This window comes from Rhopalosiphum padi, chromosome 2 (assembly GCF_020882245.1).
Source record: "Rhopalosiphum padi isolate XX-2018 chromosome 2, ASM2088224v1, whole genome shotgun sequence".
NCBI lineage: Eukaryota > Metazoa > Arthropoda > Insecta > Hemiptera > Aphididae > Rhopalosiphum > Rhopalosiphum padi.
The window spans coordinates 45,873,044-45,900,628 of record NC_083598.1 but is presented as its reverse complement, the minus strand read 5'-3'; the positions used below and the strand labels follow the sequence as shown (position 1 = coordinate 45,900,628).

Genomic DNA, 27,585 nt, shown 5'->3' with positions numbered 1-27,585 from the left:
ACAATGGCAATCATCCTATACATTTGTGTTTTTCGTATTAAATGATTTAATATAAAAATCAAATTTAACACGTAGATTATAGTGACTTCTTTTTCAATAACGAGGTACGCTTGAAAACAGAGCGTTTACTTACTTTCTCTCTTTTTTTTCCGAATATTTAAATGTTTAACAACAAGTTACTTATTATGTAAAAACTATAATATTATGAAAATATTAGCAGAATAATTGTCAACAGTCTTCTAGACTAATGAAGTGAAGGTAGATAGAAATATTTACTCAAAAGGACAAGAAAAAAACATTCTTTTAAAAGTACAATTTACTTTTATAAAAACAATTTAATTTTGGTCGTATAAAAAAAACAGTAGTTTCATTTAACATAAATTATATAATGATGAATCGAGGGATTATTATGTTAAAAAAAAACGTTGTGAATAACTTGTATTAACATGCTGTAAGTACCTATGTATGGCTATGATCTAAAATTACATAGGTACTTTAACATAATATCAAGTTATAAAATATAATTATATATTTATATACATTAAATACACTTAAAAACTATTTTAGGATCTTCAAAACATTTCTATTGTAGGTACATTAGATTTTAAGTTATTCAAATAAAAAAGTGTATACAAAACAAAAATTATGAATTCCATTAGATAGATGGAATTATAACAAGCAAGACATCTTATTAATATACCTAATAAATTGAATTATCTACACAGTTCTATACTATTTACACTAACTTATAAGTATTAACGATTTGGTATTAATTAGCATTGCATTTTACATTATACAAGCAATTATGGTATAAATATGGTATACAATGTATTACCGTGACTGTTGTCTGTTTTACATAAATGCAATAAAAGTATGTCTAATAATGTCTTCATTATAATAGGTAGGAAGGTTTATAACATAATAAAAAATAAAATATAATATGATGTACATAATATTTACCATATTATTACCATCATAGTCGTTTACATGACAATTGTGTCAAACAGTATCTATAGTTTTAATCGATTCTTCTTTGACAGTGTTATTGCATTCATCTTTATTTTTTTGTGCTACATTATCATCTTCGTTATTTTTAAATATGTTGTCTTTTTGATCGGCTTTGTATGTCAACCTGAAAATAATACAAAGTAATATTATTACGTCCTCTATAATATACCGTCTAAATTGCAAACATTCAACGATAAATAAATAATAAGCAGTTAAAACATGAAACACAATAATTGTAGGCTTAAGTAGTAAAGTTTAATATTATATTTCGTATGTATACTGTATAATACTACTTATAATAAATTAAGGAGGGTTGTAGCACCGTGACAATTCTTAAAGCTCAGTTTATCAATTTTAAAACACAAACATTATACGTTGAACTTAATGCATTCGAGAGTGAAAACACTTAACAAAGGTCAAAGACTATAAAAAAAAATATTCTTCAAACTTACAATTTATTAATCGGGTATATCGTATATATAATACCCCTAGATATACTATAAAATTAATACAGAACTTCTGTTATATTATATACATTTTAATTTTTAGTAGACGTAGTTTTAATTTTTCGTTGTGTTATTATATGTTTACATAAAAATCTTACAATTATAACTAGGTATGCCTAATTAGAAATTATAGTTAATTAGGTATATTATTATTGTAATAGTAAAATTAATACAAAATAACTATCGTACTAATGTTAGTAATAAATAATAATAATAAGCTATTAAAATATTAAATAGTCATATAATGCTAAATTATATTTAATTAATTAGGTACTATACTAGATTAATGTCCGTTTTTTTCTATTGTTTTTCATATTTGTTCTTTTAAAACCATAGATATCTATTTAATTATTATTTATATGTACTGATTATTTAAGATTAACCTAACCTAACCTAAGTTGACTTCTTTAAAATAAAATCTATGTATTATCTTTATTACTTTATTACTTTATTATAGCTTATTACATTGTACCGTTATACTGACTGTAACGTACAAGTATATACCTAGTATACAATATCAGGATAAGTAGTTGAATGTTCTTACAGAATCAAATTAGAAGCCATGGAAAATACCAAACGTTTTGTTTGTATTTTATAGCCTTATAAACTCACACGTTTAGATAAAATCAATATTGACCAACAGCCAACCATAATAACAATCAAAATCAAATTAAAAGGTGGACAGTCCTGCAAAACTTATACCTATACTTTCCACTAAAACCACTTAATTTCGTCGAGCAAATTCCCACTACCGTTCATATATTATTGTTGCACAGACTTTGAGCAAATGTAAAACAATTTTATTGCAATATTATCCTCCCACCGAATTCAAAATTTATAGATTACCTATAGTTTCTACCCTCGTGAATAATATTTTACCACTATGACCTATCACGTAATTTGATAAAAAAAAATACTCAGGTTTAAATTATGATTTATTGAAAACCACAGTTTTGATAGTAAAAGCAATTCAAATATTTTTGAGTAATGCCAACAGTTATTATTGGGTTATTTATATATATATTAACGAGAAATCGGTGCAAATATTATGTCTTCAGCATGGGTATATAAATAGTATATACTCTAGATTTCGCAGTATTCGAATAAAAATAAATCTTTAAGGATTTTTCTATTCATCTCCGCATTATATAGTTTGTATGTAATTGTAATATACCGACTACTCAGTTCATTATTTTTGTATGCAAATTGTAAGTTCAGAAAAATTAATTACATTGCATGTTACGATCTGGGATATGAATTTAATTCATACATTGTATGTTATATTCTAAACGAAAAAGTATACATCCCGTGGTGTAGTATACCTTAACAATATGTACATGAAAAACACAATTTCATAATAATACAGAGTATTACAGAATATATTATTATAATATTGTAAAATTGCGTAGAATATTATCACATTGTATTTACCCGAATAGTATGACAACTGGAACAGTAATAACCGCAGTCAACAGGAAAAAAGCTCCCGGTAGTGTTTCAAATGTGAGCTTATATAATTGATTATATAACGGATAAATAATAATTGGAGCGAGCGTTTCCAGCATACCGCGAACTGAATTGAGTTGCGCTAAAAAAAAAACGTATAAGAATTATGTACGCCTTACAAGTGTTTATGTTAAAATTATAATTTTGAACAATAATTATATTTAAACGAAATATTATTATCTTTGACAGTTTATCGTTGGCCCACGAGGTTTTCCATTTTCAATAATGATTGAAAAACAGTTTTATATACTTTCGAATGGTTTATAGATCAAATTGTCTTCATAAATAATTATAAATTCGTTAAGTTTATCGACGACATTTACGAAAATAATGACATTTACCCAATTCACTGTTGTCGACGAGTTTTGACGCCATCGAAGTGCTGACCGTAAACGCTGCACCGTGAAAAATGTCTATCACTGGTACTGAAATTTTAAATTACACGTGAATTCGTATACAAATCGTGGTTTTTATCATTAAATATTTATTGAATACTAACCTGCATACAGCTGCCAAGGTTGGGTTACAAAACTATAGCATACTGCAGCGATTAAATCGAAACTACTGCCGATAAATCCTATTGCTGCATCGTGCATTTTCAGTTTTACGCTCATTAACCATATAGCTACGATAGTACCTGTAAATAAAATAATACACACCATATATTATATTATATTCGCCATTAACTATTTTGAATGACGTATAAATAGTAAATTATAAATTAAAATTTTTAATTTAATAATATACGTTATACGTATGAATTATGTGTCATTATTAGAGGTCGGAATAATATTCTTTTGCATATTTTTTTTGAGTCTATGCAGTTAAATTTCGGTTTGAAATCTATAAAAATTATGAATCATATAATTCAATGGCAAAAGTTTTTTTTGCATATTTGAGAATATTTTAAGATGAAAGAATATTTCGTATAATAAAGAATATTAGAGAATATTTCGATTAATCTTTTGGGATTTGGATATTTTTTGTTGTAAGGACGAAAATTATATATAATATTAAATAAGTGTTTAGTCTGTTGTTATTGAGATGACTATAAATGGAATAATGATTACGACGCTCAATAAGTCACGTAGGCTAAAAATGAATTGGAAAAAACACTTCAAAAATAGCTCCAAACGTTCGTTTATGACATTAAGTAACGAGTTCATAGAATAGATATACAAAGTTCATATTGTATAACATAATATTATACGCGAGTGTAGTTCATTTAGTTGATATCCCATCAGTCTATGGTTTAATGCCGCGCGTCGTCTATACGTAATATTGTCATACTGGGTGTAATTTATTTGTCCTGTTAAATTATTTTCAATATGCCGAAAATCCCATCAAGTAAATTAAAAAATTTAATTGCACAGTGGATACTACCATTAAATAAAAACAATGTCATTTTTACAACTGATGGTGCTACTCTTTTTTGTCAACTGTGTAACAAACACATACCATGCATTAAAAAGTCTCAGATTACACAACACGTACACACATCTTTACACCAAGAAGCTCTAAACCGTAAGTTAAATACTTCAAAACAATTATTTTTATCGGAATCTACTTCTAAAAAAAATGTAAATGAATTCTATGAAGACTTATGTTTGAGTTTTATTTCTGCTAATATACCGTGGTATTAACTACAAAATCCACAATTCCGTGCATTTTTAGAAAAATATATTGGCAAACATATACCCGATGAAAGTTTGTTACGTAAAAATTATCTTCCACATTGTTATGATAAGACTTTATCCAATATAAAAAATGAAATTGGGGAAAATAACATTTGGATTGCGGTTGATGAGACGACAGATATAAATGGTCGTTATGTGGCAAATTTATTGGTTGGTATATTAAAGTCAAATCATCCGACTCGTTCTTTTCTTTTAACATGTAAAGTTCTAGAAAAAACTAACCATTCTACAGTGGCTCGATTTGTGAATGATGGGTTAAAATTACTATGGCCCTTGGGCGGAAATGATGAAAAAGTGTTGTTGATGCTCTCAGATGCTGCACCATATATGGTGAAAACTGGACAGTCATTAAAAGTATTTTATCCCAATTTAATTCACGTGACATGCGCAGCTCATATGCTTAATAGGGTAGCAGAAAAGGTTAGAGAAATGTATCCAGACGTAAATTCATTAATTAATAACATAAAAAAAGTATTTTTAAAAGCTCCGTACCATGTTCAAGTGTATAAAGAACTGTTACCTGATATTCCGTTACCCCCCGAACCGGTATTAACAAGATGGGGAACATGGTTGGAAGCTGCTGTTTTTAACTGTGATCATTTCCAAGGTTTAAAAAAAGTTATTGAAGAATTAAGTAAACAAAAATCTCCTAGTCAGTCTATACTTAAATGTAAATCAGTTCTTGAATTAAAAACTGTAGAAAATGAATTAATATTTATTAAGACCCATTTTCTTATGCTTATAACAGCCATAAAAAATTTAGAAAAGTCAAATGTGACTCTTGTTGATTCGATAAATCTTATTGAAAGTACAATTGTTAAACTTCAACAAATACCTGGAGAAAATGGAGAAAAAATAAAAATAAAAATTGAACAACTTCAACAAAAAAATCAGGGACTCACAATTTTAAAGAACGTAGCAAAAATGTTGAAAGGAAATAATGAAATACAATTTGTAGATAATTTTTCACCTACTATGGTAACTGATTTGCAGTATGCTCCTGTGACTTCAGTTGATGTTGAACGTTCGTTCAGTACATATAAAAACATTTTAACAGATCGTCGTACGAAAATGACGCCAGAACACATGGAACAGAATATAGTTGTTAACTGTTTCCAAAAAGGAGAATTGTCTTAAATAAAATATATCATTTATATAACTTTATCATGTTAATAAAATGTTAAGTTAAAGTATTTTTTAAAGCTAAATTATAATGTATTGTTTATTTAATTAAAAATATATTATACATTTATATATATATATTTCATTTAATATATATAATTATACCAAGAATTACCTTTTTTTTAAAATATAAAAGCATATTTTGAATTTAGGAGAATATATTACTTTAAAAACATATTTTTTGTATATTTAACTACAATTATTAAAGAATATTAGAAGAATATTATCAAATTTTTAGGAGAATATTAGCATCTTATTTTGGCTATTTTAAGAGAATATTATTCCGACCTCTAGTCATTATAATACATTTTTACAGTCTCGCGATGATGCCTTAGTCCGAGAAAGAATATCGTGTACCTACCAATATAAGTATATAAATATTATATAACATGCGTGTACATTCGTCTTACTTTTTATAGTTTGCCGGTTTACTTTCATCTGCTATTAATGTTGGTTTGGATTTATAAGTCGATAAATATATGTTTACACAATTACATGTATATTATTGTACTATGGTAATAATCTATACTAATTTGTTCGTCCTTTAAATATTAACTAATCCATGTCACTATACATAGTGCCTTCTAGTATGTCTTGAGAAGGAAAATACGAAGGAAATGGAAAAGTAATTTATATAAATTATTATTAACCCAATTTTTTACACACACAATAAACCGATTATGTAAATTATGTAACAAAATAGGTATGTGACTGCGTTCACGCTCTAAATCTGAAATGGTCGACTATACTATTATATTTTCAATGAGCTCGACCTCGTGATATCTCATATTATAATTATTGTCATAACGGTATTAAGTTGTAATTTGTGGTACAAATAATACTTAATTCATAAAGGTAGGTAATTATACAATATTTAGAATCGCTATATATATATATATATATATAATGAAATAATGATTTTAAATATAACTATGTATATAAGTATTATAATATATACTTACAATACAATGCTAATACTGAAATATTTTTTTTTTCAATTTGCAAAAAGTTCTATGTATAATATATTTTTGCGAATCTTCTGATAACTTTTGATTTAATGCAAAGAAATTGATGAAATATAATCATGTAACTGTTATATAAGTATATAATAAATATCATAATTGCAACCAGTTTTAAATTGTGTTCATTGTCGTTAATCAAATTCAATGACTTAGTTACTTTCGTTTTTAAACACCCACCTAAATGGTTCATCCAAGTCTTGTACTTTTCAATTTATTATTTACTTTTACTAAAATCTAAAAGAGTTAATTAATTCTTGAGCCAAAACAGTATATTATAATATATTATTTGGTGACAATAATAACTTTCAAAGAGAACCCAAGAAACATAGATAATGCAGATACCATAACTACCAAATAGATCTTAGCCAAAATATTATGCATATGACTCAACGTTTCGTTGGTGATTGGCGATTGTTATTTCGTTAAATTACTTAGGTTAGCTCTAAACGTAATATTATTATTATGGCATGTGATATATATTTACAGACACCCGTCTAATGAATAAGTCAATAATAGTTTCCAACTAAGTATGTTTTAGCCGGAAATACATTTTACGAATTGATTTATTTAGTCGAGTGGGTAGATTGTAGGTACGTGTATTATAGATAACGTGGAAAATCGAAAATATCGTATACCACCATTAAATACGTCATTTCCACATGAACAAATATTGTTTTTAAACCCAAAACAATATTAATGACGAAATCAGTATATTATACAATATAGTGTACAAATCAACGTGGGTATTTCGATTTTCGATTGTTTGCATTAGTTTTTAATAACTTTCGAATTTAATTAATACTAAAATTAATAATTGTAATTGAACTAGCAAGAACAAAAATGATCCTATAAGTTTTTATTTCCAATAGGATATACACCGACATGCAACATTACCTTTATCTAATCTAATTTTATTCTGTTTAAAAAGTATTACCTATAAGTATCCCAGTCATTTTGTATGCGGCGTAGAGGCTGTAATCGATTTCGTTCCATCCAAATTTATATCTGACAAAAAGATAAAGTATGGAGTATTCACCTGAAAAAAATTATTTAAAATATCACTTATTTATTCATAGTAGTTATATATTTAAGGTATCAAATACAATTAAACACTTTAGTTTAGTTTTCTATTGTATATTAGCATAACAATATTTATTTACACAATAGACTTTGTTAAATAACAAATTATGAAGTACAAATTTAATTATAGTTTATTGACATTTGTCTGGTAATATAAAATCGAGATTTTAAGTTACAATTATTTTGGTTTTTAGAATTTTATATTTTAAATTGGAAAAATACAATGCATCATATAAAATATAAAGGTATATAATCTGAAGACATTTTTATGAATTCTGTAGATAGAAAATAAAACATTTATAAGGAAATATATTATTAAATAATGTTTAAGTTAAGTATACATGTTAATTTGCGTGAGTTACATATCATTTGTAAGTTAAATTGATATAATTTAAAAAAAGAAATGTAACTAATAAATAAATTATTAAACTGCCTAGATTTATTAATTAATTAAAAAAAAACCCCATACACATTTAATATTTTAATAATATTTAGTATTTACAAAATATCAATGATTATCCAATTAAATGCACACGTGCCACACAATATTTTTTGTATAGTTAGTTTAGTAAAATACCAAAATATAAAAAAACGTACATCTAAGTAGTATGTATTTGTATGTTCACAGCACTTTTTAGCAGGGAGATTTTAAATGTGTAATGAGGAAAATCTTCTTCAACACCATTTACTCGTATTTTTTCTGTGTACCACAAAATTATAATAATTCTGAAATTACATTCTCATACAAACCCTTTTTTGAAAATTATTATAATGTTGTGGTACATGGAAAAATAAATGGTGTTGTAGAAGATATTCCTCCTTAAACATTTAAAATCTCCCTGCTGAAAAGTGCTCTGAACATACAAATACATACCACTTACCTTAAATAGACAATAAGCTAGAGAATAAAAATACTACACTTTTATACGTATAAACTATAATATATATTTGGTATAGGTGTATACTGTATAGAATATTAATTATACATTTATACGTATACTGTATAACTGAATTAAGTATATTTATAATAAATAATCTACAACATCGATGTGTAAATGTATACCAATTAAATACATTGAATTAACTTGAGTTTTAAAATTATTGATTTACATAGTTTCAATATTTAACTAATATATTATATATAAAAGTTCACAAACTTTCAAAAATATTTGATAAATGTACTTTACATTAAGACCATTTCCTTATTGAAATTTTACATTTACTTGAACTTTACGTTCATAGGTGCACCTAAAGTGTCAATCTTAATATTTTATACTTATGGCTACTAAATATTTTATTTCAAGTTTATTTAAACTTAAACATCCATTATAAAAATTTAACTTTTCTGAAATTGTCTTGTCGTTATTTTAGAAAAATATTTAAAATATTAAATATAATTATAATTATAATATTATTATTAAATATTAAATACATATTATGATTAGGTATTGTTGATTTTATTATGTATAATTATATTTTGAAACAATTTTTATAAGAATAAATGTTATTTTATAGTTCATTAATTACAGTTGTCAATTATTTATATTACACTCTGTTACAATAAATTAGTAAAGCCTTTAAGTTAAGTTAGTTTCTATGTATTATAATAATTTAGAAGTAAAAAGCTGAGTGACTCTATATACGGTTACTGTTGTACGTAATATTGGTTATAAAGTAAAATAATATATAAAAAATAACAAAAAACGTCAGAATAAAATATAGGGTAAGAATTACACGTTTAGTTATGTCGTATGTTTGAATAAAATACATATCTTAGAATTTCATGCAGGTTATTAATAATGAATCATTGTGTAGAGTTTAGAGTATAGACATAACCTAACCTAACCTATGGATACTGTAGCAGATATTATTTATTACTTTTTTTTTTTTTTTTACACAAGATAACTGCTCACCATATTTTGACACGCAATAAATATTCAATTAATATATCGATTATACAAATAATAGTAGGTACGTTTGTTTTGTAGTCGAACAATTAATAAAAAATTATGGTTACGATTTATTTATTTTTTATCGTAAACTGCATTTTTGTGAATATTTTTTATGATTGTAAACTATTATTTCCAAACAAGCAATTTTAATCATTACAATTTTGAAAAATATAATAATTACCTAATTAAAAAATATATATCATCACTTACAAGTAAAACATTATGTTATAATTTAAGCAAAATGTATTGACCTTTATTATCTCTTATTAAGGGTCAAGCACTAGTAAGTAATACTAAGTATACTTATACAGTCCTGAATAGACAAGTGATGTTTAGGTTGACTTACAGATTAAGTTGGAATGTATTTTCGAGAGAAGAAACATTTTCTTGATACACTAAATGGCTGTGGTATTTCCCATATAGGTAAATATGAAATGCCGTGCTTGAGTTCTCGAGAAGAATATATTATATTATGTGAAAACAGACTGTAAATAGGGGTTTCAGCAAAATATTATTAATATCAGTGGTTTTGTTATCATCACTAGTATATATTATAATATATGTATAGATTTTAGTTATTTCAGAGTAACTGTTAAAACCTAGACCGACAATAACTTTTCAATTGTGACTGTAAAGTGCGTCTATACAGCGCAATACGATTTGTGTGGCGTTGTATAATTCGAATACATATAATGTATTATGTCTGTTCGGAACAATCCTATGCCACGGGTAAATGACTTTATCTATCACATTTATCCATTGTAGTAATTGGTTAATCTCAAGTATTATTATTACCAAACTAGCAACAGTTTAATAATATCGTATATTTTAGTCTTTCCGTAGTAGCTTTAGGCTATACGGAATGGGCGATAGGCGCCTATACTACATTATGTTATATAATATATTATGTTATACATATGTTTTATCATTGAGCATAGAGCAGTTTTTTTTTAATTTGGCGTGCCCATGACGTATTACAACGAAATGCAGATAAACTATGTATTGTCCAATTCATCTGTTTTAATTACCCGTGTAATTGCGATTAAAATTGCCGTCTGTCACGTCTATGTGGGCTTAGTATAATATATTTTTCAGAAGCCAAATCTATAAATTCGTTATAATAGAGTTTAAAACCACGATGATTTGCTAGAAACAATTCAAATAGATGTAATTACTATGATGTAAAATAATGAAGAGATAATACCGATAATATAGCTTTATTCTAGAAGCGAAGTAAAAAAAAAATAAAAATAGTAGTTTTTTATTACTTCTCGGGTATATAAATTTATCACTACAGATAATATACGTATTCTTATTACTGCAAGTTACTATAAATAATGTTATATTGTAATACTCGTTTATGCCTAACACCTCTCATATCGCGTATATCCATGATACAAAGTTATAAGTACTTATAGGCTTGTGCCACACTGACAAATGACAATAAGTGAGAAGGTCAGTGTAATTATCGGCTTATATTAAGTATCGCATTTGAGTGTAAGAAAATCGATCGAATTTTAAAGCAGATAATATTATTGTCAGTCCGATAGCTCAATCCTCTAGTAATAGAAAATTAAATTGAATCTTAAAATATATTTTATCCTAGAAATTATTATTTATAATTTAAAATATGAAAATACATAATATACCTATATACTATTTAAATTTATATTCGTTTGTAATACTATTTTCAATTTTGTCAAACAACGTTTCGTGTTAATTAAGAATCACGAAAATCACTTTGATGTTTCGTTCAAGGAAAATGTTAATTAATTTCGTTACAGACCTATAATTCCTTCGATATAAATTTAAACCATACCATGGTTCTACACTTAATAGTATATATATATATATAACTCTACATATGATCAAAACAGTTAGGAGTATATAATCGTAAACAATACTATATATTGCGTGTGTATCAAACTACACGACTGTTATAAACTTATAACCCTTAGAAGAGTATTAGCTTGCAGACAATCGGTAAAAGTAATAAGTATTTCAAATTTTCACGTACAAACATAATTTCGTAGAATAATAATTTATTTGTTGTTATTATTTATTGAAATCCATTAAAATTAATATTATACCTATGCACGTCCTCGAGAATGTTTTAACATTTATACCTAATATTACTAACAATTGATCGAAATTTATTTAAAAGTTCGAGACCAAAATGTACTAAATGTATGTTTTGTAATATTGTCGACCTATTTTACGGAGTCGAATACGTCATTAATACGGGCAAGCTATTATATAGCCATACTATTTATAAATTGTTATGTATTATTATTCTGTCGAATTTTTAATTGACCCGCGGATAATTATGCATGCAGCGTTCCCCATTAAGTGCATGCCCGTGTTTTTATGTTCAGATAAAATTCTACAAGCGCGTATGGTAGAACAACACAATATAAAAAATAAAACAATACTCATTAATTGATTTCGTTGTTTCCGCGTAGGATGATATTATTATATTTTTTCTCGGCATCGGTACACGGCCCGCGAATTGTATAGCAGAGCGTGTACGACCAATTTAAACGTTCGTATCATGATTATAACAACAGTATACTGCATCTAATACTTAACATGCGGACCGGTATTATACCGTATAGAGTTTCGTTTAAAAAATATTATTTCGACGCGGGTTGAAATATTTGATCGGTACGAACCGCTTGTCGCGAGGCGGGGTAATGACACTAGTCTTTGCCTTGCCTTCGGATTGCAAAAATTGTGTTTTTAACCGGGAAACGGGAACAATAATATTATTATTATTTTAGTATTGTTTGTATGCGGCGGCATGGTGAACGGCGACTGTTGTAGGTACCTAATCAATAAACTAAATGTGCACCGACTATAAAATATATTGCGTTACACAAACAATATTCACTAAGAACAACAACGTTAAGATTTCATAAACGACACTGCCGAAGCTACTACTGCTATTGCACGGTTATTTTATAACGTGTTCAAAAAAAAAAAAATTATGGAGGTATTTGTTCCTCCTACGCGTATAATAATAAAGTTTAACATTATTTTCTCGGCATACTTCTACTATACATACTTCTTAAATATATTATACGAGTATATTTTGTATCGGCGATTGTCTTATAGACATTGGGCACTCGCGCGTGAAATATTTACTAAAATAGTGTCCACGAAATTAATACTATACGTAGTTGAACACGTCCCGCGTTACCCCTCGGAATAATAATAATATTACAATAACTGTGTTTTGAAAGAATTAATAAAAATATAGAAAAACGTTTGTGCCGTTTATATAATTAGAATTCAGATATTTGTCGAGGCGTAGATTTGTAGAATTGCATATTATTATTATCTCCGTTTTATACAGTAAGAAAACGTACATTTTTCAAATACAATCGCGGCAACATTATAAGCAAAATCGTCGGAATTTCAATTTTTTTTTTTTTTATTATTCAAAGTATTTCGAAATGAAAGATTAAGCTCACATCTTTTGGGAGACATTTTTCAAGAGCGCATTTTGTGTTTCGTTCAAAATGTGAGCTATTTCATGAACTAAACAGATGTATAGGCGCCTCACAGAGATCCAAATTCATGTATTTATTTACCTACACAACAAGCATACGCCATGTCGCATTACATAAACATACATACATACACACATGCATAATATATACATACATGCATACATGCATAATATATACATATATTATATATAAATATACGAACTTGGTAATTATAGAATGATATATAAAATATTATACTGATACTCGTGGGCATTAAATAATATTTAAACATCGTAAAATTTATCACTTCAACTCAATAAATTTCAAATAAAAATTAATTTCTCACTGAATTCAAAATACCTCGTTATACTTTTCACCACAATTTTTCATAGCAATTTAAATACACACCAATAAATAAAATACTAATTAGATTAAAAAAAAAAAACGTAACATTTTAATTTCACTAATTTATTAAGTGTCTTGGTCATGCCAAAATACTTCAAAGTAACAAAAAACTATACATCAACAACTTCAATTAATTATACTTTACCCATGTGAAAATATAATTTAGGTACTCAATAATAATTCGATTTTGTGAATTTCTTAACTCGCGTACATGTTAATATAAAATAATATATTATCATGTTTACACAGTAAAACAACACAAAGTATAGTAAACATAAATTTTAAGGTAACTACAAAGGATTCAAATAAGATATTTTGTTACGCACTTACGTATTTATAAGGATATTGTGGTATATGTGATATAATATATATATATATATATATATATATATCGTATATTATAATATGTGGTCGTGAACGCGTTAACGATTTGTTTTCACATTAGTTATATTTATTGATGTTTATAAACAATTATATAATTTTAATGTTCATTGACTCGATATGGTCTATATAAATCAATTAGTTATCAGTTCTTATTCTCTCACTCTCTCACATATAAAGTATCGTGTACTTGCAACAATTTACAACAGTTCAATAATATTTAAATAATATGTGTTTAATTAAGTAACCGGTAAAAGCAATACGATACTATAGGGTATAAGTATCATATAATCCTATATATTTAGACATTTAGTTAATATACTGGTTGATTTTGTATATCGTTTTATAATAATTTTTTTTAAATCTGTTTCACACTTATTTTTATATTTTTAGTCCAAATATACGGAGTGGACAAAAATGAATAGTCTACCATATTATGTTATTCGTACTGAGTGAACCTCGCAATTAATATGTTTTTAGATTATAACATTTATAACTGATCAGGTTTTAATGATGATTTAAAACCACTAAAAAATAGTGAGCAAAATGATATTATACGAAATGATATTCGTATAACACATTTTTAGCATAATTTTGGTTGTGCTCGGTAAATCTATTTATCATAAAAATGCCGTAGTACATAATTTTAGGATAGCATTAAATTTTGTCGCAAACAAGTGCAATGAAATTATTTAAAAAATTTATTTTTAATAAAATTTCCATTATTGGGATCAGTAGTTTTTTTGTGTAATATCAAATTGCACTTTAATTTTATCGACTGCGTTCACTAAAATAGCTCAATAATTAGTCAGAAATGTAAACTTAAAATTAAAAGAAATGAAGTTAGTAATTTATAAATCATAATTATGAATCATGATTATTTATATGCACATTTAGTACATTTATAATTATATAAACATATTATATTGGTATGTTTATTGGCTTATGATCGCAATAGCAATTGAAATGATAATATCATTAGCACCTGTTATTGTCTAACGTTCGCCCTTCATTCCACGGTTGAATAGTTCCTTCGCACAGTTACACAGACGTAATGTGATCTTGTTGGAAAATTATTACTTTATCAGTTATAAAAATAGCTTATAACACGGAATTGTTTCACTCAGACCGATTTAATTGCTCAACATCTACCTACTATATCATCAACAATATTTTATTTTATAAACCTATACACATTATAATCGAGTTTGTGACTGTAACGTCTATAACCGTCATTAAACTGTAAATACTGTTTTTCCTTCTTCGCCGAATGTGTACAATATAATATTATAAATAGCAAACAGGAAGTATTGAAATTGATAATTAATAACAAACTACTAGGTATTCATAAGTTTTATTATTTAATGCAAGAGTTGATGAAAAATAAGTTAAGTATAAAATAAGTGTCAAGACGAAACAATCATTTCTAACACGTATTACAATCGTCTGTTGTCTGTAAACCTTGAATGTAATTATGAAATTATGAATTCGTATTATTTTCGACCGATATTTAAAAAAATATATTTTATCGTTCATGTTTTTAGATCTTAACGTAAGTCTTACTCAATTCGTATACAACTGATGTATGTCGACCGACCACTCCCCGCACGCTTACTTCTCCATTCCACAATATTTATTTATTACATTATTTACGGGGAATAGCTTTTTTGAAAGAAAAAACGCTTGCCAAGTCAGAGAACGGCATGTAAACTTTCTTGATTTTCAATTTTTAGAAATGTATTAATCGTATGCAATATGTATGTATAATGTATTTTATTTTCATTTTCATTTAACGAGATAGATCTCTGAAACTGGAGAGCGGATTTTGTTATTTGGGGTCTTGTTGGATTCACATTGGCTATGAGAAGTACAGTGAAGATTTTAAGAACTTTATCTTTTATAATTAATTCACTACAGAGCTTCAAAAAAAGTTAAAACACATTTTATAAGGCGTTTTTATGTTTTTCAGCTTTACAGCTTTAACGATTGAAGTTAAAGTTCTGAAAATCTTCACAGTACTTCTCCTAGCCAATGTGAAACTAACAGGACTCCAAATAAAAAAAATCCGTTATCCAGTTTCGGTAATCTACCATGCTAAATGAAAATCTAGCAAAAAATAACTATTTTTTTTATAACTGTGAATATTTAAATAATTTTTTTTGGAAAAGTTTTAATCTCACATTTTGTATTTACTTGGTAATCCCTTTTTTATGAGCTATCAACCAACTTTTTAGCTACAATAGTTTTGGATAAAAGTTTAAAAAAATAGAAAGTTTGGGACTGTTTTTGTGGATTCAAATCGTTATACCGCTTGGGTGTGATATCGGATCTCTCTCATTAATATTTTATGTTAAAGCTAGCTTAATTACCCACCTACTCATTACAACTGAGTTACATTTTTATCATTTTCCTATTTAACAAAAAATTCTTGAAGTTGTAAAAATGCAGACTTTTTTTATTTCAATTACCATAGGTACTTACTTGATTAAAAATAATGAAAAGTAAAAATTAAATATATTATACAGATATTACAATTAGATTATAGTTAAAAAAAAATACATACAATGAAAATAGTTTAAAAATTATGAAATAATATATACGTTGAAATCGGTAAAAATATTAACAAAAGCCGGGAAGTTTCAATATTGGCAAGAGACATTAGTCTTTTGAACCGTCAAGTAATTATACGTGTACGAAGGAACGTAAAAAAGAGTGGTATTTCTTAAATTTCGCTGTACTTCACTCTGAAGTTAATTATAGACGATGATAAACCGTTTAAAAACTTAAGCCCAATAACGTATATGGTGTTTATCGTAAGACATACGATGCTATTATACCTAATATATGTATACATGTACGCACCTTGCATGGGTCCGATGGTGAGCGGCGACACGATGGTCATGTAGATGAGCAGCGACCGGCTGGGCCGTTTCTTGACCAGCACGCGCACCGAGTCGGCGATCACCTTCGGGTTGACCGTCTGCCAGATGGACGCGCCCTTGTCGTACGGCACGGACGTGTCCTTGACCAGCGCCATGCCCAGCGCCAGCGCGGCGACGTTCATCGCTATGCACGCGCCGAACGTGCCGTAGAAGCCGATGTTGACGTTGAGGAAGCCGGCCGTGCACGCGCCCACCGGCGTGGCGATGAAGTACAGCGACATGAGCATGCCGATCCGCTTGGTCCGGTCCTGGACGCGCGTGATGTCGGCCACGTAGGACGCGACGCCCACCACGCAGCATATCCGCGACCCGGTGATCGCGGGCACCAGGCACTCGGACACGGCGGCCACGGCGGGCGACCAGTGCCAGTTGTACACGTTGAGCACGTTGAACGCGTCCGTCAGCAGCTGGCCGGCGATCGGTATGAACATGAGCGGCCGGCGGCGGCGGCCGTGCGTGTCGCTCCACGGGCCCGCGAACAGTATGAACACCAGCGGCACCGAGTACTGGATGGTCAGCTTCCACGTCTGTATCTTGGCCACCAGCTCCTGCGCGTAGCTCTCGTTCAGGCACTTGTCCCTCAGGTTGGCCGGCTGTACGGTGGCCGTCACGTCGCACCCCTTTCGCAGTATCAAGTTCGTGCCCACCTGCAACCGAGACCGCGACCGCTCGTCCGTTAGACAATAATGCATAACACGAGTATGAACATAAAAAAAAAAAATAATATGTTTTGCGAAAATTTCAATTATCTACGGCTATTCGTTTTTGAGTTATACTAGGAAAAGAAAATCGATTTTGTCAAACACTGGTTTTACGTAAAAATTTCCGTTATTCTTGATTTTTTCTTTTTTTAGGCGTCCGCTATTCGGAGGTTTTTACATTGACAAGTGACGAAAATTTCCCCGTCTCCGAAAAATCGTCCGCTATTGGGGGGTGTTCAAGATGTTACGGGAGTTTCACTTATTATTCGCATTATAATATTGTTTTAATTTACGAACAAAACCTAATCTCGTCCTAATACTTTTGATTTCAAACTCGCAATATTATATTGTTTCGTTCACGCGTTCGAATCGAATCGATGGCACTATAGCGGATAGACCGGATTATTCGCACCATCTTATTTGTAATCGTTTAACCGTATAAATTTCGATTGTATATTATTTTCTAATGCCGTAAACCGGAGATAGACGTGTATCTTTTTTGTCAGGACCGCGCAACGTTATCAAATTACTTTATAAAAATTTAGCGTTTATCTGTATTTTATTTTTTTACGTTTTTTTAACATTAAATATTCACCGTGAATTTTAAGTTTTATTGACTTTTTTTCAATCTGGCTGCTAGATTTTAAAGTTCTAAAAGTCGACTCTCTATACTAACTTTGAGTTGCTCATCTTTGCTGTAGACAGTATTTTAAAATTTTACCAACAAAGTTCGTTTTTTATTGACCTCTAAAAAATAGTACCTATTTGCATTAAAACAATTTAAATGGTCATCAAATTAAAAAAAAAAAATGATAGCGCGTAATTATGCAAAAATAATATACGTCATGTATATAGAAAATCTCAAAATACGCGTTATTATAATAATATACAAAATAAAATGCCACAATATATTGAATCCTTTGACTTTGAAGTAAATGTCTGTGTTACCAAGGCACCCAGCATTTAACATGACATGCCAAAATTGATAATCGAGTTCGTGGAATTACCCTCCCTGGGTTATGGTATATAAACTGTTTATATTATTAGTATCGCATTAGAATATTAATATTATCATAGAATAACATCTTTTGCCGTGGAACCCGGCCCGTTGAATAAATCCCGGTTGCACTACTTAGCGGTGTACTATTAGGTAAACAGCAATGCTCGTGTTTAGGGTTTAACCTAAAGAATTTATGAACGATAATCTACGCGATTCGGCTCGTATAGACCTTTAATGCCTTTTTAAAAACCTATAACCATATAGAGCTAGTGATGAAAACCAACAGATACATAACGTATGTAATGCGAACGATCTGACTCGTCTGCAGTGAAAATATGTGTAGTATATTGTACAGTTATTCAAATCTGCGATCGGGGAGCGAAAATACTGGTATTATAATAACCGACGCACGATTCAATAGTGTTCACGAATTAAAAAAAAATTGAACGTCTGCGTCGTATAATGTCTGTGATTTGATGACTGCATCATACTTGTTTTTTTTTTTATGAACTGGACGTTGTTCGTGAGAACTTGAATCGGTTTTCCCGTCTAACAAACGCGTAATACATAGGATGACTGCAAGTTATCATCACCCAAACTTCAAATTATATTTCTAATCCAACTTGGGCATGCATGATGCCCACATCCAAATAACTAATTACTATGGTTAATTTCAAATACGCCCCAGTTATGGCTCTTCCCCAAACCGTAATATTTTTTATTATTAAAACGGAAAACGATTTGTTTTAATTTTACACTTACTTTTAAGTCAGCGCCGACGATTTCATCTCCGGCCTATACTCGAATACGAGATAAATACCATATTATGTCTCACAAGACGCAGGCGGGCGGTTATCATAAAAATATTACATGCTTATAACTATATAAACACAATCGCACGAATTCACACTGGTATTAACCGAAACTAAGCGCGAACCAGTGAACACGTAAATAAATTTTTAGGTCGTGCGCCACTTGAAATACCGAAACGACCGATAATGTCGCGGTCTATCGTGTCCTCCCGAGACAAAATAAAATAACCGTACCTACGAATTTTGTTCCCCCGCGTTAGTGCGTTACGATATCTTAGTCGGTTTTGCGCTGCAGCTATTATATATCACATCATATGACGGAGGGCAATAATAATTTTTATAATACGCGATTCGCCCGTCACCGCCCGTTTTCTGAGACGAAATCAAAGCCCCGCAGGTGGTGACATCGCGGCGCGTATGGTGTGTATATATATATTATTATTATTACATTATAATATTGATATAGCCATAACGAGAGTTCAGAAATAGTTGTATTGCGCGCGTGATGGTTCACGTCAAAAATAACGATTTCGAAAGTACCGCGAAATCCTATACGCGAAAAAAAAATAAATAAATAAATAAACCGTTCCTCCGTCGATTTAAACGCCTCCGCCTCATCGATACTGCGGTGAGCGGTGGCCGACGAGCGACCCTCCCCGTAAAATTAGCCAGCAGTCGGGGGGTGCACGACCGGCGTCCGCCAGTCGAAAGCTTTCGTGTGTATATAAGTATATATACGTATATTATGTACCGCATTAACGGCCGATTAAAAAACAGTTTACGAACGTTGCAGCAGCTACATTATTATAATATTGCGTACGTCATTTGTATTCTGTTAATCTGCAAAACATACGGCGCCGTTTTCGTTCGGTTTTCGATCTATCATTTTTTGATTACCCATCCCCACCGAGCACCTTCCGAGAACGGGCTCGTCGAACGCCGAACCGTAAACACCGTTATGTAGAGACCTGCGCGACTCCGCCGGAGTATTTTTTATATTGCACGAATAATACCCTCGTAGAATTTGTGTTTGAACAACCGAAAAAGGGAAATATAAATACCGCGTAAAGCGAGCTCTCTACCCTTCCTCTGTCGCGTCGGCGGCGAGTGAAACATTTTTCGCTCTCATCACACTACGTGTCACGTGCGTGGGAATTTTTAATATTTTTTTATTGATTTTTCGCGTTTATTTATACACTTAATTTGTTTTTAAATTAAATCGTCGAGCAAAAAAAAAAAAAAAAAATCGGATGATTACCGGTATTCCACTTTTAACTTAATATAATATTCGTTTTGTGTACTTTTAATTTTATCTTGACGACGGAATAAGTGTGACGCTGCAGGGATACTATTTCTGCACTTCGGGTAGAAGACGGTAATAAATAATAACATAATTATATTACCGGCGTGTGTCCGTGTTTATTAATGCGCGCGCGTTAAAATGTGGTCAGCAGTCGAATTAATTTAACTGCGTTACCCAAATCTGAAATTATAGTCGATTTTCATCAACAACGTATTAAAATATTATAACCGAGAGAAATAATAAGAGCTACGTTAAATAAAAAAATAAAATTATTTATTTTTAAACACTCAGATTATACCATCATATTGTAACTTCTCTTTTTCAAATCATTATCACTTTTTTTACGGTAAAATGTAAAGCCGACGGTTTTTCTGAAAATCTCGATGTCTATAAATACAGTTATCCCGAATGGATAATTTATGAATTACCAAAAATTATGTTTTAAATCCACTAACAGAATTACTAGGATTATAAAATATAGCTCTCATACCTGATAATGTGAAAATTAGAATAATTTATATTGATCCATGGACATTTAATACTATTTTGTGAAATTGTCTGAGCATATTAAATATTTAAATACTTATACTGCACTAAGTATTAGATTTATCCTATACATTAGGTCCCAATATTTAGGACTAATATTTTATCCTTGGCACATAAAATGTTCAATGACTTGGAAACTTCTCTTTTAAATTTTTTTATAATATTATCTGCTTAATAATTTGTACTTTGTAGTAAAAAAGTGAAACGGAAGTAAGTATGATTGCTGAATTAATTTAAAGTTTATGATATTATTATACATAATAAGTTATTATTTAATTATGCTTTACCTCTATAAAGCATTATACATATACAATAAACCTCCTAAAACTTTAAATGAAACACATATGTCTGTCATATTATGCACAATACTACAATAGTATCTATTGTGATTTGTATTTTCCATAGTACCTACACTATCTCTGATTAAACGGACATAACAATTAATATATTATTTGATTAAAATATGATTTATTATTATTTTTTTTCAACTAATGGTTTATTTTAGGTATTGCGTGTATAAGTTGCCGTTTTAAACTTATATTGTGGTTAATTAATTAATTTACAACAACATACCTACTAAGATATGAAATTGCAATATAGAACCTTTGAATAATAACAAATATGCGCTGAGAATTAAAATTTTAATGACTATTCTTCAGCGTGTTTAGTAAATCAATAAATATCAAAATAATTAAAATACATACTAACATTTATTTTCATTTCTGCGAAGACAAAATCATCGCGAAAATCTTTATACATTTCATCCATACCTATATTATAACATTATAAACTATAATACTTAGTACTTACCAAAGCTGAAATAGCCAATGTTACAAAATACAAAAACAGCATTGGTTCCACGGTGACCTTTTCGATCCATTTTGGTTTTGTTATGAACATTTTTATTTGAAATAAAAAAAAAAAAATGTTTAACTGTCTATAATAGTTGTAACACTTTCAAGTATATAAACACACTGATGTCATATTATTAAGAATCGATAGAGAATCGTCGCGAGCACATGTATGGTAAAACTTTATTATTAATTAACAACGACTGTTGTATTTTATTTTAATAGGTAATTGACAAATGTGTCGTGGTAGTATTTCTCAAGATTGCTTTTTTTTTTCTGTAACTCGCCAAAGCTTTAGCTATTTTATCGTATTTCCGGTATTTTGAATTACAAAAGACGCTTTGTGTATATGTATTATTATGTTGTAGATATAAGTAAAGTAGTGGTATATTTAAATGTTAATTTCTTAAAACGTACGTCAAAAACGCTTACAAACGACCCTGTCGGAGTGTTTTCTATTTTTTAAAAAAAGCGAATTTTGTTTTTAATATTTACATAACGCGTCCGTACCGAATAAATTTTATAAAAAAAAATGTTATGGTATTGTTGTCCGACGTGTAGCGTTGGACAGGCTGCGGCGGTGCGACTGCGTTTACCTACACCGAACGACGCCGCGTGTATGGAGTACCTGTAATAACCCACCTATAGCTGATGCGTCAGTACGTAATACTTTGCCGCGATTAAGTAACATACCGGTCCGAGGTCGAGTTCAGCTTTCTCCTTCATTCCACACGACCGTATTATGCCCAATAAGTGTCGCCGGAATCAAAGAACGGCCAATTTTTTTTTTCTCCGCCAGTGTATTATGACGTATAGGACGTATACACCGAGTAGACGGTGGTATGGTATGGTATTATGATGTATAATATTGTATAGCAGTATAACGGCGGACAGTGGTTATAGGTAGTAGTGGTATGTATATAATATATATATATATATATAATTCTATCCATAATATCGTATTATATACAAGTTCCCATTATGAATAGGATCGTTCCCTCCTCTCCCGTTCGCCGTCGTTATATTATATGCGAGTTTCGGATAATAGGAAGTAACGACGACGACGACGTGAACGAACACGCGAAATCCGCTCTTTCTAGGTCACAGTAGGTAGGTACTCCTGCAGTGAGCTTGTGTGTATATATATAGGAAACGTATAATATATAATACATTATGCTGCTATTATTATTATTATTATGCGCGTACACAACATTCACTGGGTACTACTATGTGTAGACATGATGTCACTCTACAGAGTTGCAAACATCGCCGTTTTCTAGAGTCGTCCGTATAATAAAACGATTGCCATAATACGCGTACATAGTGGGTATTTGGTTAGATAAACACATTTATTATTTTGTCGTTCGCGAAATTCATTGCTCCGGGCGCGGACCAGATGCGCCTAAAACAGAATTTATAGTCTGAGATCAGTGTCCAGTGTAACATAATATAGCGCTCCTTTTTTTTTATACGGTCGACGTATACCAATTATTTCGTCGACCTTTTAATTTTACCTCCATCAGACGATATGGGAAATGTGTTTTTATTCGATGCGATCCGCCGACATCATCGAATCGTCACAAATTTTGCGCATTCATATAAAATCAAAAACTGACCGACTCGATTGAAAATCTATTACCACTGCACAGATCCCTGCAGGCTGATGTCCGTGTTTTCAAATCATAATCGTGCGTGATCCTACAATAACAGATATGCGGCTGATATATATACACACAATGATTATTAAACATGAAAGTACACAACATTCACTGACAGTAACGTCATGTTATTGCTCACTATACAGTATACATACATATATATATTATATAGTACCTATCTGTTTCAGGCGTCGTCGTTTTTGAGAGTAGCCCGCGTAATGTTTTTAAGGTATAGAGTTGTATTTTATGCTTGTTCTGATATGACGAATAACTACGATACCAATACGCATTGGATTTAATGCATTTTTATTATTTCGCTATTCGCTAAATTTTTTCCTCCAGCCAAACAATTTAATGTTATATTCTGTGCCATAGGTACTACGCCACAGAGATAGATATGTGCGAGTATTATGTTTAGAGCGTTTTCGACAAAACGCGAATATGTAAATTATAATAAATGGGTATATACTCTAAGTATACTCCGCGCGTACACACGATATAATATACATAATGCATTTATACATATTCATACAGATTGATAGATTTTATTGCGCTTTTTACACGCATCACGGATGAGTGAGTTGTACATTTTCTATGCTCGTATTATACGCGCGGTGTAGTGTTATATCATGTATTGCCAGGTACCTATTCGGTATGATTTATAATCTTTACCTACTCATGTCGTATGACCTCGTTTATTATTATATGAGTATTAATTCAGTGTTTTTAATTTTTACTCCAAATCAATGGTAAAATAATTTATGTTTGTCGTCAGTGTTTGTCTCGCTGCAGCAGAATACTGTATTAATATTATATAATACGCTAAAGTGCCGAGGAACGTATAAACACAAGAATGTACTATTATGGGCTATGGCGTATACATTATACTGTGTGCGTGCATAATTGTTTTTCTACTGTCGCCTTATATTATAATACAGTGTACCTTTCATCAAAACCTTTAATAAATCATAGTATTAAACTATTTGTTTATTCAAAATTGAAAAATTTACATTTTTCTTGTACATCAAACAAATATTGAAATATTATCCAATATTTTACTCTATAAACATTATCGTAAGTATTACGTGTTAAGTTTAAGTTTATAATATAATAAAAAAAAACCAAAATAAAATAATTAAAGTGTTATAATAATTCACGATTTGTCATTTAATTTTAGTTCTTAAATATGTTGAATGTATTAAGCATAATATTAATTCATAATTTGTCATTTAATATTTAACAACAAATTAAAATTAATTTTAAAGCTGTGACTAAACTGATCTTTACTATTTTAAGAAGTAGGAATTTAAATGATTATTTATTATTATTTAAAATAATTTTAAAAATTTTTATAGCGAACTTAGTACAATTGAATGACCAATTTTTAATTATAATGATGATTATTTTATTATATTCGTGTTTCGATTTATTAAAAAGCCTAACATAATGATAGTGGAAAAATATATGGGCATGCGCAGTATGAATTTTTTGTGTTTATCCGCTCTAAAGTGCTTTACTAATTGCGTATTTCGTAAATTTTAAATCAATATCATAAAATTAAGATTAATATTGCATTCATTTGATACTAATATAGTTATGTATTATATATTTAAAAACATGACTAATTTTCGTAATAAAGATAACTATATGTTATGCCTACGTGGTAGTAACTACAAAACGTTGTCTTTCTCTGGTACGGTGTAATAATGACAGATGAATATACCAAACGGGAGAATACGAGAGGATTTAAAATTTAGATGTTGATAATCTAACTAGACTGTACAGAGTGCAGTACTTTAACGTATCCATTAGTAATGAAATATTAATATTATAATTTTTACTTTATCCATAACATAGTAGGAATTACACGAACAAGTAATAATACTAGACTACTTTGGCGCACGTATTTTATATAGTAGGCTCAACTGTTCAAGGATTATTATTATACCTTTTTTAAAAGTAATCAAAAATGAACAAATATGTATAATATTACACGAGCATAATATTCGATATATCGAGGCATATGGGCAATATAGCTATATATATATTATATATATGTATATTTGTTTTAACTGTCACTACACACTTTGTAATTAATACGTATTACACGTAATATATATCACACTATGTAAATGCAACATTCTAGTCGTTAATCACATAGTAGTATTCAATGATCTATTATAATAGTTTATAAAAAAAATGTACTTATCTTGAACACGGCATAAGCAGGTACACATAGCTTCTATAATATACGTTAATAAACATACTGTTAGTAAGATCATTTTTTTACATCAAATATAATATGTATTAATGTAGAAATAAAAATATTTTGTGAAGTAGAAACACATTTTATATAAAAAAAAAAGATAAAACCTTCATAATAATAAATGCCCCCCCTTCGGCCATAAGTCATTTGCATTATGTTAATACTGTTTTTCAATATGAAGCGGTGCGCCTTTCATGTTGTCGACGCGAGCTCGGAGACCCACGAAAGTTCCTCGAGGACCTCGAAACGAAGTGCATGCTCTGTCATCGATCGACGTTACGCCATCATAAAATTACGTGATTAGATTTCCGTAAGAACAGCCGTCACACGTGATGTCCGCAGTCCTCGACGGTTGTCTGCCCGGCGTCTCCTTTTCGCCTCAAAAATGGTCGTCACCACAAGTGGCCAAAATTGAATAAAATTGCGTTATTATCGGTCACGATGTTTGTGGCAGCGAAGAGTCAGACTGACTGTCCGTGACGAGGCGATCTGCCACCAACACGGTCTTCCGGATCATCGAATCGTTAAACGGACAGACAGACTGTACTTTAGTGTGAAGGACGAAGGACGATTATGTGGGCTGTTGGATCTCGCCGGTTAACGGGTACTCCTCTCAAAACCGTCACATTTTCCTTGCTCCGCGACCCGTTATTACTCGTATATCGTTTGCTGTCGCCATTGACTGGTAATGAGTTCCGGTGACTGTCATTCTCAGTTCCGATGTGTCACGATTAGCATCCACAAAACAGCATGGTATACGGTTCAGCTAGTCGACGCGGTCGCCGTGACGGATAACGCGCGCTGGACGGCCACGGTCAAGGTAGATTTGTCATGACGATTCCAGCTCCACTGTAGATTGTTTTGCTGTCCAGTGAATGCCAAACGCGTCTGGATAATACAAAAAATCTTCTACGGGACGTATATAAATGTTTTTTTTCTTAATTAAAGAATCAAATTATTAATGTCGAAAGTCAATAAATCAGAACAAAATACAAATCGATAATACACATAAAATCGATGTTTTGTACAAAACGATTTTTCAACTTTAAGGGTGGATTTTAATAGCGAATTTGATTAAGTCGATATTTTAAGAGTTTAAAAAGATTTCTAATAATTTTCGAGAAAATACTCGAGAAAAACAAAAGTAAAAACGAGAATTAATTTTTACGCAATGCCAGTATTCGACAAAATCTATTTTATTTATCTACGGTGTTACTCCTCAAAATCAAATAACTGAAGATACTTCAACCTTTAACCAAATGTTTATAATAGCTTT

At 30.0% G+C, this 27,585-nt stretch overlaps 1 protein-coding gene across 1 annotated transcript; it reads right to left on the bottom strand.

Moving 5' to 3' along the window:
• Positions 1 to 315: 315 nt before the first annotated feature.
• On the bottom strand, positions 316 to 23,010 carry LOC132921838 (probable peptidoglycan muropeptide transporter SLC46). The gene is made up of 7 exons (XM_060985066.1): positions 22,345 to 23,010; positions 17,093 to 17,819; positions 7,856 to 7,957; positions 3,520 to 3,657; positions 3,362 to 3,445; positions 2,946 to 3,102; positions 316 to 1,132 (listed from the first exon to the last, which is right to left on the bottom strand). Exons 1-7 carry the CDS (start codon positions 22,432 to 22,434, stop codon positions 1,000 to 1,002), a joined length of 1,431 nt encoding a protein of 476 aa, XP_060841049.1. The 5' UTR covers positions 22,435 to 23,010; the 3' UTR covers positions 316 to 999.
• Between the last annotated feature and the right edge of the window lie 4,575 nt (positions 23,011 to 27,585).